This window comes from Acanthopagrus latus, chromosome 14 (genome assembly GCF_904848185.1).
Source record: "Acanthopagrus latus isolate v.2019 chromosome 14, fAcaLat1.1, whole genome shotgun sequence".
NCBI classification, from domain to species: Eukaryota; Metazoa; Chordata; class Actinopteri; order Spariformes; family Sparidae; genus Acanthopagrus; species Acanthopagrus latus.
In genome coordinates this window covers 3,596,999-3,612,878 of record NC_051052.1, presented here as the reverse complement: position 1 = coordinate 3,612,878, position 15,880 = coordinate 3,596,999, and the positions used below count along the sequence as shown (strand labels likewise).

Genomic DNA, 15,880 nt, shown 5'->3' with positions numbered 1-15,880 from the left:
TGAAGAGCGTTGGAATGTTTTTTTTTCAGAATGTTGAAAGAGATATGGGAAATCCATTATACAACGACAGGACCACACACAAGGTTGAGTACCTCCTCATTCTGATCCTTTAACTGCCTCTTCCTGTTTTCCAAGGAAGACACACCTAGTGCCATCTAACTTTGAAGCTGCATCTTTCTTCTCTGCTGCCATGTTAGCCTGGCTGTCTTCATGAGAAAGCACACAGCGTCCGGGCTACTACAGCCCCCGCTTGATTCCTAATCAGCTGCTGGGAATCGATCCTGAGGCTGCCTCTGATGAAACGTGGTGGTAACTGCTACGAAGAGACGATACACTCACAAACTGATCGGCCCTCATCTAAAATCACACCTGTCATGCAACTAATCCATCAAGATGAACTGAGCCAGGCGAAGAGGCCTTTCCGACTGGATTTTTCAGAAACACTCATGATGTCATCCATTTTTTATTTTATTTTTTCAGATTTTTTTTATGTTGTTAACAGTCCAGCTCCTCTTTCTTCAAATATTCTCCATCCTATCATGGGGGAGAAGCTTCAAGAGTTTGTTTTAATGCCATCTCGTGACTGTATGGAATAAAATTATGGTGGAAAAATAATGTTGCCTTGCAAATGCCACCCCATTTGAAAGGTGAATGTATTAATGATATGTATGAATAAAATGAATTATTGGCTCAGAGGGGAACAATAGGAGTCTTTTTAAACTGGGGTGCTCTGTAGGACCTCAGTATAATCTGTGAAAGAATCTGAAACATTGTAAAATTGAATACATTTTAAAAAGCAGCACACGCAGTTACAGCAGACAGGTCTTAAAAGTAAAAATGAGGCGAGTTGCTCCCCTTGTACTCTCCCTCATTACCTTTTGAATAGTTGTGTATTGCAGTAATGCATGCATGGTTGTGACAAAATCCCACGGCACACCTGGACTTGCATCGTGGCACACCATTTGAGAACCACACCTCTATAGACGATAATTACATGGCAGGCATTTCCCTCTGGTGGCACGCTCAGGGTGGGAACCTTAAATGCCATAGTCTACCACCGTTTTCCAGGTTGCAAGTCTAAATCTTGCAAAGGAAGACCACATACTAAAACAGGAAAGGCACAAATCAATTCTAAAAGATTTGCGCAAATCTTGGACACATTTCTTTAAGCCTAGAAGTAAAATGCGCTGGGTGCAAGCGTTAAGAAAACTGTAATATTAGCATGTCATCAAATGTGATGTTTTACCTTGGAAGATGGCCTGATGTCACTCTGGATTTTAACAATCCGTTGACTTTTCAGCAACTGATTATTGAGGCAGAAGTAGTATTTTGATAGTTGAGATATCTTATTTAGAACTTTTGTTTTGTTCTTCTTCTAATGATATCTCCATTCCCACAAAACTGAAAATCAACACCAACCTTTGCAGGGAAACTGCCGTTTACGTCGGAGGTGGGCGTATATATATGTTGTCTGTGCAGAAATGCATGCGTTCCCAAACAAAGGTCAAGAGGATGAGCATTTCCTGGTTCTGTTGTCATGGCGACCATCATAGAACTCCGATGATATCTGGGGCTTGTATCAGGCAAAGAGAGAGGATATTTCAGCTTTCATCTGCTGTATTCAGAGCTTGTATGATGGCTATCGCTTTCAATGCAGTAATGACTGCTGCTGTACGCCCATGTGGATAAGTGGATGGCGACTTTTCAGCTAAACCCTTCAACAAAAATAAGCAGGAATGAGAAGCTTTTCAATTGAATGACATTTATTTAGACATTTTCAGCCCATGTGAGCCGCAAAAGCAAATACAGGGTTTCATACCAAAAAGAAATCTATCCACGCTGAACCATATTTATGGCACCCTCTACATCTGACAACTTTGATAACTGTAAATTGTCCATTGCCCATGATTAAAATGGCAGATATCTCATTTTGGAACTTGAAACTCTTTCAATAGTCACCGTGAAACTGAAAGTGACTACAAAAAGTAATTTACACAGTAATTTTCATTACACAGTATTAAAAATGCTGTAGAAAGTAAACTGCATTCATGGCATGACAGCAAACAATACCTTGTTATCCAGTGAATCTCAAGAGGCACATATTGGAGTTGAAGAGAGCCACTGGCTACGTTCACATGCACACAATATGATGCTGAATGATCCGGTTAAGAAGCCCACGTGGTTTTAGGAGTTGAGTTCTAGGTGAGATGATTTTCCTGATGTTAATTTCTCCTGCGGTCAGAGGGATTCATTAAATAATCAAGGTGCTTCATCTGAATCATTATTCTCTGACCTTTTAGACACATGGCATATTCTGAAAAAGTGAATCAAATCAAGCAGAAGTCTGGCATCTAATCAGGTTTTCACTATTTACGATATTGGTACAATGATAGTAGGAAATCAGATCCTGCCAAAATTATAACTGCTGATTAATTGTGTGCACGCATGTTTATACTATGCATACATGCACCGCAAACAGCATGTGATTAGCGTGCAAACATCCACTGTGGAACCACCACAACTGGACCCCTACCAAGGACAACAGACAACACAAATAGAGGAAATTAATGCAGGTTGACATAATACACAAAAGGCTTCCATGGTATGTTTTACATGAGTGTCAGAGAAGTTAACATTTACAGAATGTAACAGGAGGCTAAGGCTGAGACATGAATGGCTGAAAAAGATGTACATAAAGTTAACATCTCTGCTGATTGGTTGATCCAAAGCAAAAATAACCATTTGCTAAACTTAGCTCCTGTTGCTACACATGTCAAGCTTCTGTTCTCACACATCCATATGTAGTTTAAAATGATAATTGTGGCAGATTTACTTAAGAAATTCATAGTATTTTTTTCTAGCCCACGTCCGCACATTTTGCTGACTGATAACTGACAATTGTTGTTGTGCTGCCACTTGTCAGGTAAGTAAGCTAACGTAAGCTTCATGAGATGGGCAAAAATATGCCATCTCTAGCTTGCTTTTCCATCTGATGGGTTTCAAATGTAGTTTCTGAGATTGAGACTAAAGATGCTCTGTCCTCAATAACTATAGTTAATGATCGATGTGGATGACATGTAGAACTTAATAGAGAAACAGCACTGTTATAGCATTGCAGCGTAGTGAGTATAATGTGAGACCAACTGTTTGGAATTAGTAATAAGCATGTTCTGTAATACTGCTGGTGTTTCTGGACTGGAACCTTCCCAAAATCTGTTAAAGAGCAGGACAAAGCTCACAATCTTTGACAGCATCCAGAAAATGTTTCCACACAGTTGTTTGTTTTTAAATGTCCGTAGAACCCCAAAAAAGTATTGAAGAAACCTAAAAGAATGTTAAATGGAAAGCTGGAATTAGTGTTTGGTTGGTACTGTATGCAGGATGCTAGTTAGCCACTCATGCTAATAACTGCAGCTTGCAATAGAGCAAAGAGAAGCACATCTGAATTTATTCCTTACACTTTTGCTCTTGTGATTATGGTAAAAGTAGAAAAGCACTCTTTCAAGACTGAATGTTGACATACATGCTTACTTAACTGCAGCCAGAAAGACTGTTCTGACCTCGTCCTTGCAGAGAACATTGTGGAATAACTCAAAAAGCAACAACTGTAAAATTATAACTGGACTATACAGATGATTACATACTGAGTTTTGACACCAGGACACACCAAAAACAGAAAAACAAAAAAAAAGTAGACACACAAACTAAATAAAGTCAATGGTCATGTACCATCAACACAAATTCATGTTGCTTCCTTCTTCACTGGTGGTCTAGTGCTGGTACCACAGACCTGTTATCACCGCAGCTCAAAGTGTGTGGTCACAGTTTGATTGTGGACTAATGTTCTTGCCTCCACCCCTGCAGTCTCCATGCCCCTCCACTGACTTAATGAAACAAAGCGGTAATAAACAATGCAGGTAACAAATTTTGTGACAAGTTGGTGGTAAATCCCAAAAACATTTCCCAGGCTACTTTTGTAAGTAGAAGTCCTCCGACTGATGCCTGGCTGTAGAGTAGACCACGTTGCCAGCAGCAGCAAGGCTTCCTTAGCATTGTGTGCGGTGGCTGGTGTTTTAATGCTCTTCATCACAAGCAATTTGATATGAAAGTGCTTTGTTGCAAACTATGCAGATCAGAATCTGTACCAAGAACAGTCTAAATGTATGGAATATAATGTCTTTAGTCAGTAGAAAAAAAACGAGCAGAAAATAATTTTTCAAATGATCATGTGGTTTAAGTGAATTGAAATGAAGCAGAGAACAGCAACAGACAGCATCCATATTCCCACAAGGCTTAAGGGCGTGACAAGTCGGTTGGCAAAAAGCAGGGTTCCCATCACTGCTGACTCCATTATATCAAAGGTACCCTCAGTCTCCAACATCGCTGTCCTGGTCCCCTATCACCCATAGGAAGTGGAAGCTGAGCGCCAGCAGGGCGGTGCCCAACAGGTCACCAAGGGCTGTCAGGTATGGAATGGAAAAACTGTCCGGGTCTTTACCACTACGCCACATAGAGTGCACCATCCAGTCTGATATACACAACAACAGCAACACCTGGAGGAGAAAGAAAAGATTAGACTACCACATTCTTATTATCAAGGACACTGCTGAAGGCCTACACAGTAGCTTGTCTGAATAGCCAGGCTCATCATGGAATTATAAATCAAATGAATCATTTGCTGTTTTGGGAAATACACTTCACTTTCTTGAAAGTACCTGTTAGTTAGTTTAGAACAAACACTGGAAACAGCCGTATCCTCGAGTTTCCACTTGTTTTATGGTAGACTGTCATGGCCAAGAAATAGTCTAGCACATAAGCATTTGTTGTTTTCAAACTTGAGTTTGTACGAGTTAATGACAATTCAATAATGCAGTTAGTGAGATTTACATGTGCTGCTAGGTAGATTTTGTAACCTTTCGACAAAGTCAGTTTAGATGTTTCCCCATCTGCATTTCTTAATCCTTGGGTAAACTAGCCGTCTGCTGGGTACTGTACCAAAATGAAGTATGAAGTAAAATCATCCCTCATCTTTTGCCAAGAATAGTCAAACTATTCCTTTAGAAAAAGAAAAAGAAAAAATGTAATCAAAGTAATGAGTAGATTATGCTGTGTAGTTGACTTCCTCCATCAGCTGAACATGAACTAGGGTTGCACCGATACCTTTTTAGTCAAACTGGGTACAGATACAAGAGTATTTTCATTTGTGTACTTGCTGATGCCGAGTACTGATACAGATATTTCTACCACTAAAATAACTATTAGGTTACAGATGCACTGAACTGGAAGACAGATTTATTTTCTTCTCTGCTTGTTTCAACAAATGATAATAAATTAAATAAAAATAAATGTAAATAATCATCATTTCTTGTTTCAACAAGAAGCTTCCACATTGGCAGTGCCCCCCCTTTAAACAAAATGAAATTTATATCATTGAAATCTGACAAACTGAACAATGATTACAGTTAACACAGTCAACTTAATATCTCAATTAAACTTTTGCACAGTATGCACATTCAAATCAGTGTGATATATACTGAAGTAGCCTCGTAGTTGACTGTCAAATCAATAAAGAACATTTCAACAATATTTATTTTCACTTAACATTTCATTATACTTATACAGATATATAATACTGTAGGTATGTATTATTTTCTTTTCTAGTTAAGGATAAGCAGAAGATGTGAAAATGAATAAAATACCTTTTCAAAAATTGTGCATCTTAAAATAAAGAACTTAAAATAAAGAACGTAATTTTTGAAAAATAACATTTCTGTGTCCATGTTCTGCGTCCGTTCCCCTGCCAACCTAACTTAACCTAAGACCTCTGATCGCAGTCTTCAGTTTGATGCGTTGTATGGCCTAATGCAATAAAGTGGTATGGGTGCGTGGCATCTGTGAATTTTTGCACGTACGAGTATATGAGCGCAGTATCAGCCCGATATCTGATGCCAGTATCAGTATCTGTCCATCCCTAACAAGAACACCTACAATCATTCAGTGGTAAAATTCCAATGGCAAGTCACAATGTATGGATGCGACCATCTTCATGGACGCATCACATATAATCACATCATAGGTTTGCGAATGTTAGCAAAACGTAGCTAACGTTACATCTGATGTCTGATCACAAACCTCAGTTGGGTTTGGTTCCTTCTTATTTCTGTGTTAACTTGGAAAAGGACTGGTTGATGGTGTTTCTAAGACTACATACATTTTGTTTGTTTGTTTAGTCAGATTCCCTTCAGATTTTATTATTGAACAGTGGCTACTCTTCCTGAAGTCTCCACTTTTTCATCAACAGTACTCCATTAACAAAAGGAATGCACTGAACATAAATTCCTGTTAGCCATAAAAGATCAAGGATTCTCTGGTTTTCAGCGAGATTGGAACAACTTGGCCTCAATTTGCATAATTTTATTTATTTCATAATTAACACTGTGTGTACATAGAGCATTTTATCATGCACTTAAGTCCTTACTGTTGACTTGTTTAAGAGAGTATCTAAAAAAACATCTGGCTACACAGGACCGGAATCACAATCTTTCATATTGTCTGACCTACAAAGGGGGTGGCACTTTGGATTGGTTTATTTAGCAAATGACAGTATGCTAACACACTAAAATAAGACACTGAACATGGTAAACACTGTGAGCACGTTAGCATTAAAGCACCAGTTTCACTAAGGCTGTGTTGTCCAAGGTGGGAAGAAGTGCTTCAAAACGCAGAATGCCATAACGCTTAAACTGCAGTAGGAACAAAGATGAGAAAGAGTAATAGACAGCAGCAGACTGAAAGACAAGTTAAGAGAAACTTCATAATCCAAGTGTCCACGCATGAAGGGAACAATTCACATAGAAAAAGAGAAGTCTATTAAAAGATAAGGACGAGACTATAATTTAAGGGGAAATGAGCTGTCTAGAGTTAGCAGTACAAACATTATAAAAACAAGAAAGTGTTGCAGTCATTGGAAAATATAGGACATGCTAAGAATAAAAGCAGCAATGATGCTATCAAGAGGTAGCATGGAGAACTGATTATAATCATATAGCATGCTTCTGTGTAGACAAATGCTAATGTATGAGTTCTGACAGTTCTGAACCTGCTGACAGCTCCACTTGTCTTTACATGTGGGGGAGTGTTTTGATGGAATGTGTAAACCTGCAGATACAACGTCCTGCTTTCCTATCCAATCATGTTCAGTCATGACACGATGAAAGCGTCTCACAGGCAAACAACAAGCTATCAAACCCAACTATCCACAAGCGAGGGTGTCATGGCTTTGTCTTTTATTCATGATGACAAGGTGGCACAGTTGGACATCCTCTCAGTTGTTGCAATTGTTGCTTTCATACAATCACCTGCCTCAAAAGTGTCAACTGCAATCCATCATTTACAGCATGCAGCTTCCCATTGGGCATCTTATTTTTTTTCCACAGACAAAACAAAGAAAGGGGGGGGGTGAGAGAGAGACTTGTGTGCTAAGTTTTTCAAGGATTAAGATGCCTCAAAAGTGAAAAATGAAAGAGACAAATACAACAGAGTGTCAATCCATCATCTAGTCTCTTTCTCCGCCTCAGTATTTGGTTCTTTAATCATGTCTGAGTGGCAAGAGAGAGGAAGTGTCTACAAGATAAAGCTGTTTGATCTCCTGAGACGGCCACGTTAGTCTGCATCTGCCTTTGTGTCAATTTCTCCAATTACAAAGCACTTACACAGGTTGTAGAAAGAAATATACAGCTAAATGTTGTTCAGAGTGATGTAGTTGATGGTAGAAGAATAGGTTGTTATTTCTCTGGCTCTCTAGTAAACCATGTTGGACAGAGGCCAAATCAAAATCCCTACAAACTCAGTTTCATGCTTAAATGTGGACAACTATGCAATGTGTTGGAAACGTATTCTCAGTGACGTCAAAAAGCAAGAAATGGGCACAAAAATTATTTCATTATTGTCGTGAATCTTGCTTTTTTCAAAACGTATTCCAATTCAGATTCACAAACCTCGTTTTGGCACAAAATCTGTCATAAATTGCTCTTGAGCATTGCTGCATGTTCAAAAGGAGGTGTACATTAATAAGACTTGATCACAGGAACAATTGAAGCTCTCAAATTGATAAGAATATTTGTTCCAGTCCATTTGTGGGGATGTTCAGTCACAAAAAAATGTTAACTGGGAGGGATCGGGACAGATTTTTGAGACATCTGAAGGCTTCCATCCTGGGAATGGGCTAGGTTAATTTTTTGAAGACACTACTAAAGTCTTATCTTGTACTTTAACATAAGTCAATGGACATAACTTGTAAGCAGGAGTGACTGCCAATCTGCTTGTGAGGAGGTTGAATATCCAGTTGCAGAGTGTTGTAGTCAAGCCAAGAGTATTTAGTTTTCTAGTCTGCTTCATGGGTGAGATTGTGTTGAATGTCGAGCTGCTGTCAACAACAAACAGTATTCTCATGTAGCTGGTAGCTGTTCTTATTCTCCAGGTGCATGGAGACTGAGTGGAAGGCAGTAGATATGGCATCCTCTGTAGATCTGTTGGTTCAAAAAGTGTACTGAGAGTGAGAGTCCATGCTAGCGGGGTATGGTATATTTGATGTGCTGGAGAACCAGTTTCTCAAAACAGGGTGAGAGCCACAGAGTGGGAGTTGTTAAGACTAGACACAGTAGTCTTTTTTGGAATCAGGAATGATGTTGGCTGTCTTGAGGCAGGAGGAGACAGTCTCCTGTGAGAGTGAAATGTTAAAAATGTCTGTAATAACATCAGCTAGATGATTGGCGCATGTTCTTAGCACATGGCCAGGTACATTATCTGGACCAGCAGCATTATTTATATTTGCTCTCAGCCAGATTCTCTCACAGCCACTGTGGTTACTGACAGAGGTCAGTCCTTTGGAGGCGGAGTGGACTTTACAGCAGAGTCTTTGTTGTGGAGATAAAAGCGGACAGCTCATCTGGTAACATGGCTTCACAGATGATGGGGTTCCTCTTGCTTTAGTAGCCTGTGACATTTTTAATCACCTGCCAAATATCTTGAGTACTGCTGGTGCAGAGGTTCCTCTCCACTCTCTGCTCATGCTTCCTTTTTGCCTCCCAGATGTGCACTTTTAGTCTTGCTGTGGCAGTCCTGTATGCCTCCGTATCTTACTAAGCCCTCTTTGCCTCTGTGCATTACTTAGGTGTGCAACAATACGCAAACCTTAGTCCTGTACTCAAAGAAATCTGTAAATCCTTACTGAAAGAAGAGACACCGTATCTCTTGATTCCACTCTATTAGCTACTCTTGAACAGTGTGGGTATTTAATCTGCACAATGGCTGTCTTGAGGCATGAGTTATCATCCGGGCAAACATAATTAGATTCTGCTGCACTCTTCAAAAATAACAGCTCTCTAAAATGCTTGATTTGTAGACCATTACAAGTTGTTTCACATCGCTGATCCTATATTGTTTAATAACATATTCTAGTGCATGACTTGAATAAAAAAATACTCTAGAAGGACTATATTATACACAGACTCAAGTATGTTATTAAGGCTCTTTCTTTGTATTCTGTCAGTTTTAAGTGTTTCACTTTGTTAGGAGAAGAAGAAATGAGTGTGCCTGACACATCAAGTTGACCATTGACCGTTGGCCAATGTTGGGCGTGTCAGTGAGCATCTGTTGCCCTAGTATTTGGTCATAGTATTCAGATCCAAAAGATCTGAAAAGCATCCATCCTCTCATGCAGATGCAAAACGTACAAGATGGTATGACCGTTGGCTGTGGTCTTTGTGGTGTGTTCAAGTGCAGCTTTTTGTTGAAAGGGAAATTAAGTGTAATGAAGTGATTTGCTATGTACTTTCATGCACGCATGTGAAACTACATCACCACATTTTATCAAACAATTTTTGTGTTGTTATCGATGACATGTCTACTGCCGTTATATATTGCCATAGTTTTATTGCCAAGGCCTAAACCATACGTCCAACATGTCTACTTTACCTGGCGATCTGTCCTCGTGAATAAATCAGCCTATTAGCAAATTCCCTAGTGTCTCTCCAGTCAAGTCTATCTCAAAATAAAGTCACATAAAATGATACTGTACATATCCATTGTACCCAGACATTCTAACATTTCTAGGCCCTCTCTCAGCCATTTGGGTGCTAGTTTCTGGTCATGTTTTATTGCCACGTAATTGCCTTACAAAATGAGTTTGGAATGCAATAAGGTCCAGAATTACTTCAACATCACTCTGCCACATCCTTTTCAGGTCAACATCTTCACATAGCTGGAGTGGGTACCCTCCCCAGCCCTTACAGAGAAAGCAGTTTGAGGCAGCCAAAAAGAAAGAGAATTTTTTAAAATTCTGGATTGCTCTAGCCCTTTAGTTAGACATCGACAGCTCTCTTCTGCTATTAGCTTCTACTTAATCAAACCTTTAACACTAAATCTATGCTTTGTTGAGCTTTACAAGGGTTTCCTCTCTTGTTGCCACTACTAAATCAAAACATTAAACTTGGCAAGCATTATTTTTCTCACTTCACACTTTCTTTACAGGAAAAATGGGAGGATTAGTTACATCTCAATGGAGAAAAAAAAATAACATAAAGTAAAAGTAAAACAACGTACAGTATGTCTTTTCCATGCCTGTAAATTTCCAAATGTAGGACCCCATACACACTCAAAACCCTGAGCCTAAATTCACTAATGATATCTGAAGGCATATCCTAAGCTTGATATGACAACAGAATAAAAGAAAACCTCACAAACAATTAACACCTTGTTAATGAGAGGTCAGAAGAGAACACATTACTAAAGTGCTGTGCAGAAAAGGATCTCTGAACATGTAACACATGGAATCTTAAAGTGCATGGACTACGTGGAGTAGTACAGAAGACCACAGCTGGTCCCTGTCAGCTGAGATCATGATACATAGGCTAAAGTGGGTATAGGCTCAACAAAAGTGAATAGTAAAAGATCTGAAAAGCATCCATCCTGCCTTGTGTCAATGGCCTGGTCGGTATTGGTGGTGGAATGGTGCAGGGATTATTTTCTTGGCACACATTAGGCTCATCAATACCAAGTGAGGTAAACTGCCATGGCCTACGTGAATATTACTGCCATGTGTTACCATCCATTAATGGCAACAAACTGTACATCTAACAGCTACTTCATTGTGTTTACATGAAATATGGTTTACCGCCTTGTGCAGATTTTATCTTGTGGTCCTACTCAGTGGACTGAGTTTGGTGAGTCTTCATACATTTGTGTCATTTCTCAGTGGATGAAGTTTGCAGATACAAAATACTTTCATGTGTTTCACATCAAGCCTTTGAATTTCATCGGCTTTGTAATTAAATATTTAAGCTGTGGGGTACAATCTGTACAAGTCGTGCCTGGCTGTCGCTTTTGTTGTTCTGAAGACTTTGAAGAATTGAAATAAAGTGTAAAAAGGAAAAAACAGAGTGTCAAATCTCACAAGTGTGAAGAAAAAGATACAGGATATTCACTGAAAATGATTTTTAGCAAGATCATGGACTGAATTCACAGCTGCAAGTGGTCCAGTATAGACACACTAATAATCTAACTAGTAACTTGCCCTAGGTTGAATTACTGAATTCATGTAATGTTTACTAATGAGTACTTGACCGTATAGTGGAAGCAGAAGTGCTGTAAAATTGGAAATGTACTGTACAGATAAAGTTAGTTCAGTTCAGATCTTTATAGGTGGTAAGTATCTCTCTAATGTTTGTTTGTGTGCCTTAGAGATCAAGCATCTGATCTGATAGCCAGCCTTGACTGAAATAATTAGGTTTGGGCTTCAGAGCGAGGTATGGTCACCCTTTGTGTTACAGCCTCTAATACAACTATAATTGGTTCGTATTTGACCATGTACCCACTCCATGACCTTTGGATTCATCATTATTAAATGTCCCATTATCATGAATCCCATGAAAGTTATATTACCATGGTGCATATATGCATATTCATCAGTGGTAAACTTTTTCAGAGTTAGATTCTTGACTCCCAAGTCAAACTATAATTCTCTCTACCTGAGTTTTCTTGACACCTCTGTGGTGTATTGCAGTGTGTTGCCTTCGCTTATTTTGCATTGCCTAATTCTTTTTCTGAATATACTGTGGGCTCACACAGCATTGTTAAATAATACTGTCTTGGGTATTGTTTGTTTTCATGTCTCTCTGGTTTTGGTATGTCCCTGGTTATTTATTCTCAATGGATTTATGTAAAACTGTCAACCACTGTATGGCAGAATATGCAGAACTCAGAAGTCAATTTAACTACATTCTTCTTCTTTTCCACTGAGTGGCTGTACCATAAGGCTTGCAGAGATATCACAATGAGTCCAGCTATTCTGCAGAAATGTTTCAATTTCCCCCTAATTTACTATGGCTTTCACTTTAAATAGAACATTATCAAACCACACCATGTGAAATTTCAGCTTATCTCTGCTATTAAGGAAACAGACTGTTACATTACTTATTACTTTAACTGAATGACATTATCAAATTCCACCATGTTAGTGACAACTTTGCCAAACTGTTTCCAGCCCCAAGGTAGGCACAGAGAGAAAATAAAAAAGCTATATTGTAAGGTCTGTATATTTTGAATCTCAAATGGAGTCCATTTTTAGAATTTCTGGCAATGGGATATTGAAATGTAGGTCAAGTGAGAATTAAACATTTATGGCATTTCTTTACACAGGAATACTGCAGGACTTTCAATAAAAATATTTCTGCATGGATAAAGAGATTTCAGTTACCAGATACGCACTGATACACCACATCAGGGTCCTTTCAGGGCACTGCCTCAAGCTACTAACATCCATAACCTATGCTGTTGTCTACTTCATTCAAGTGTCTAAACTAGGCCTCTTTAATTTCTGTCTTACCCAGAGTTAAAAAAAAGTCTATTCCAAACTCGAGTACAGAAAACATTTAAATAAATGTTCTGTATTAGATCATGGATTATGAATGACTACAGAGGCATACAATTCCATAGACTCATTTTACACACTCAAAATGTCGAGCTTATGCATTCATTTGAGTGTACTGTTGGATGAGATGATGAGAGTGGCAGAATTTTTATTACCATCATTAGTGCCAGGGTTGAAGTATAGGTGGAGAGAGGCTCACTGAAGGTGCAGCCAATGCATAAGCATACTCTGCTCATAATCCTGAAACACCCACATGTTTGTTTTGAGACAGATAAAGACATCAGTAAGAGCCTTGCTCTCAGACCCACTACTTAACTACCGAGTGTGATACTGTAACTGTGCAGTTTCCTCCATTTGCCTAACTGGTGATTGTCTAGGACAACTCTTATTCCTTGTCAGTGTTCCTTTTCACCTATTTAAAGAGGATTAAGGTTTCTCCAGAATGCAATAACAACCTGCAGCTCTTCACCTCATCAGATCACATGTTAAATCTGATCTATAGGTAAAAGAGTGATGCAAACTGTTGACATTTTCATTTGCATAGACTAAGGCAGATAGTGGTTTATGAACTCCACTGGCTCATGTTTGACAACTGAGAAGGAAACATTTGCATTTAGCCTTACTTTTGAAAAAAATATGTTTCAATCACACTGTGCGTGCAGAGTGAATTATTTGATAAAAGGCGCAGGAGTGTTTTGAAAGGTTTCTCAGAACTCATTTGAAGTTAATATAGCAAACTTAAAATACAGCAGTTACACAGCAACACACAAAGCAAGGGATGTATCTAACAACCCGATGAATTTAAGTCTAATACTCACTCTATTGAGCTCTGCTTTGGGTTGCCATCAAATCCTGGTGGAAATATCTGTCTGTTTAGGGGCTTAATGTTTCACCATGTTCACAAACTAGTTCTCAACTTTTCGTGCAGACTTGTCTTGACCTTTTTAAACAGCAGCCATTTTGACAGCAAACACTAGGGTAAACAAAGGTGTTCCCAGAGATACTGATTAAGATTCTGTTCCATTCAAGTCAAAAGCCTATGCTTTACTAAATAGAAAGGAACCCTCATTAATTGTCATTACTTTAACCTGTGTTTACCTTCTATTTCATGTCAATATGGCTGCTGTGATAAAAGCTCTATAGCCAGACCTATCTCCTAAGATTCTCCATGTCTGCGTGTGTATCTATATACACTGAAATTAAATGTCAAAAGCATGAAAGAATCTGTATTGTTTTTTATATCATTACAGAAACTAGCATTTATCCATTCTACAGTTTTAGGAATAAGCCTCGACTGAATGCGTCACCAGAAAAACTAAGCTGTAAACTTTCATAATATGTCCAGCATTCAGCCTAATAATTAGTGCTGCTATTCTGTCTGTGTCTGTGCAAAAACATTCATGGGAAACATAGATGAAATTTAATGAGGAATTTCTGCAACATCCACATAAATCTTGCTGCTTTGACACCATGCAGAAAACCATCTCTAAAAATGGAATTCAGTTAAATTCCTCAATATGCTCCAGAAACAGTTCAAAACATAGGATGAAGAAGTTCATGAATCATTCTGACATGCAGTGACTCGTCCGCCTTTTAACCTGTTTGATCATGTAAACCCTGTTGAATATTTGAAAATTAAAAAACAAACAAAAGTGTACTGATTAAGGTTCTTGAATTCAATCAATACATTGATTACTATTCTCTATGAAATGGCTGTAAATATTAAGATATCAAAGAGACTGGATCTAAACGTTTTCAACCCTCACAACCCCACGGGCCTGTGTCTGCCATTTGATGTTCTATCTGGGACTAAAGCACCCTTAAAGCAGCTCTACTGGCCACAGCCTTAATTGATTTGGAAAGTCTCCAAATCCTCACTGGCCAGGATTACATTCTAATGTTCCATGTCTGCATTAAAGATTTAAGGGTGCATTTAAAAGCCTTCCAGCAAAACAAGCCTCCGATGCATACACAAAAACACACCAACCGAATTCTTGGAATTCCAGAAGTTAAAACATCATCATGGGTCAACTGATAAGTTAAAGCAGTCATTCATAATTCAAGTCATTCCTGCATCTAATTACCCCAACTGCTGTCAAGACAAATACGTACAGAAGTCAGATTCCTTCAGGCATCGCCTGAAACAATAGTGCTCTAGGAATTCACAGGATTCACACAGCTGCTACACCTGCTTTACTAAGTGTCAAGTAGTAAAATCACACATCCACAGCTTAATTTTCATAGAAACTTCCTATTCCTATTTCTAGGATCGAGACAATAATGTTATCAGTCACAATGACCCTTAAAAGAATGTAAACAAAAGTGTTTTATGGTCAAGAAATTCCATCATTATAATTTCACAAAATATTATGTCTTGACAGACATAAACTAGAAATAAAACTTATGTTAGTTTCCATACTACGGAATACCTTGAAAAAGGTATACCTTCAGAAGTTAACTATCCACCTATTGGAAAGTAAGATAACTTTCTCCTATGGCAGTGGCTGATGTTAATCTGTTGTGTCTTAAATGAAAAAAAGGAATATTAAAGGAGTTTCATTCAATTTACGATCAAATTTGTACTATAAAATTGTTCTAAATGATTTCTTTGTTTCTGTTAAATAAAAGGAGCAATCACAAACAGGAAAAACTAAATAATCGGTATCAGAATCAGCTATCAGCCAAATTGTAGTTTTGTAGATAAAATGTATCAAACTTTGTCTAATCCATAAATCTATATACAGTGCAGTGTGGTTAGCACACATGATTTTTACTGCCAACCATTAAATTAGGGCAGTGGGTGCATGACAGAAAACACTGTTTAATGCCACTGTTTACATAATGGAGGAAGAGAGAGCAAACTGGAACACAATGAAAACTCCATCTACTGTTCATCAACAGTAGGACTTTAGTGTTACAGCAACTCAGTAGAAAGCATCTGGTCTATACATC

The 15,880-nt window shown here is 38.4% G+C and overlaps 1 protein-coding gene and 1 long non-coding RNA gene across 4 annotated transcripts in view; both read right to left on the bottom strand.

The window, feature by feature from the left end:
* Positions 1-229: 229 nt before the first annotated feature.
* Positions 230-1,524, bottom strand: LOC119032746. The gene is made up of 4 exons (XR_005079023.1): positions 1,420-1,524; positions 1,247-1,303; positions 876-1,104; positions 230-316 (listed from the first exon to the last, which is right to left on the bottom strand). It is a non-coding gene; the product is annotated as an uncharacterized LOC119032746 (long non-coding RNA).
* A 221-nt stretch (positions 1,525-1,745) lies between these two features.
* slc41a2b (solute carrier family 41 member 2b) overlaps positions 1,746-15,880 on the bottom strand; it is a 40,500-nt gene continuing 26,365 nt past the window's right edge. For all 3 annotated transcript variants that reach the window (XM_037122247.1, XM_037122245.1, XM_037122246.1), the window contains exon 11: positions 1,746-4,553. In XM_037122247.1, the coding sequence (XP_036978142.1) occupies positions 4,368-4,553 (186 nt within the window). In that variant the 3' untranslated portion in view covers positions 1,746-4,367. The remainder of the gene's footprint in view (positions 4,554-15,880) is intronic.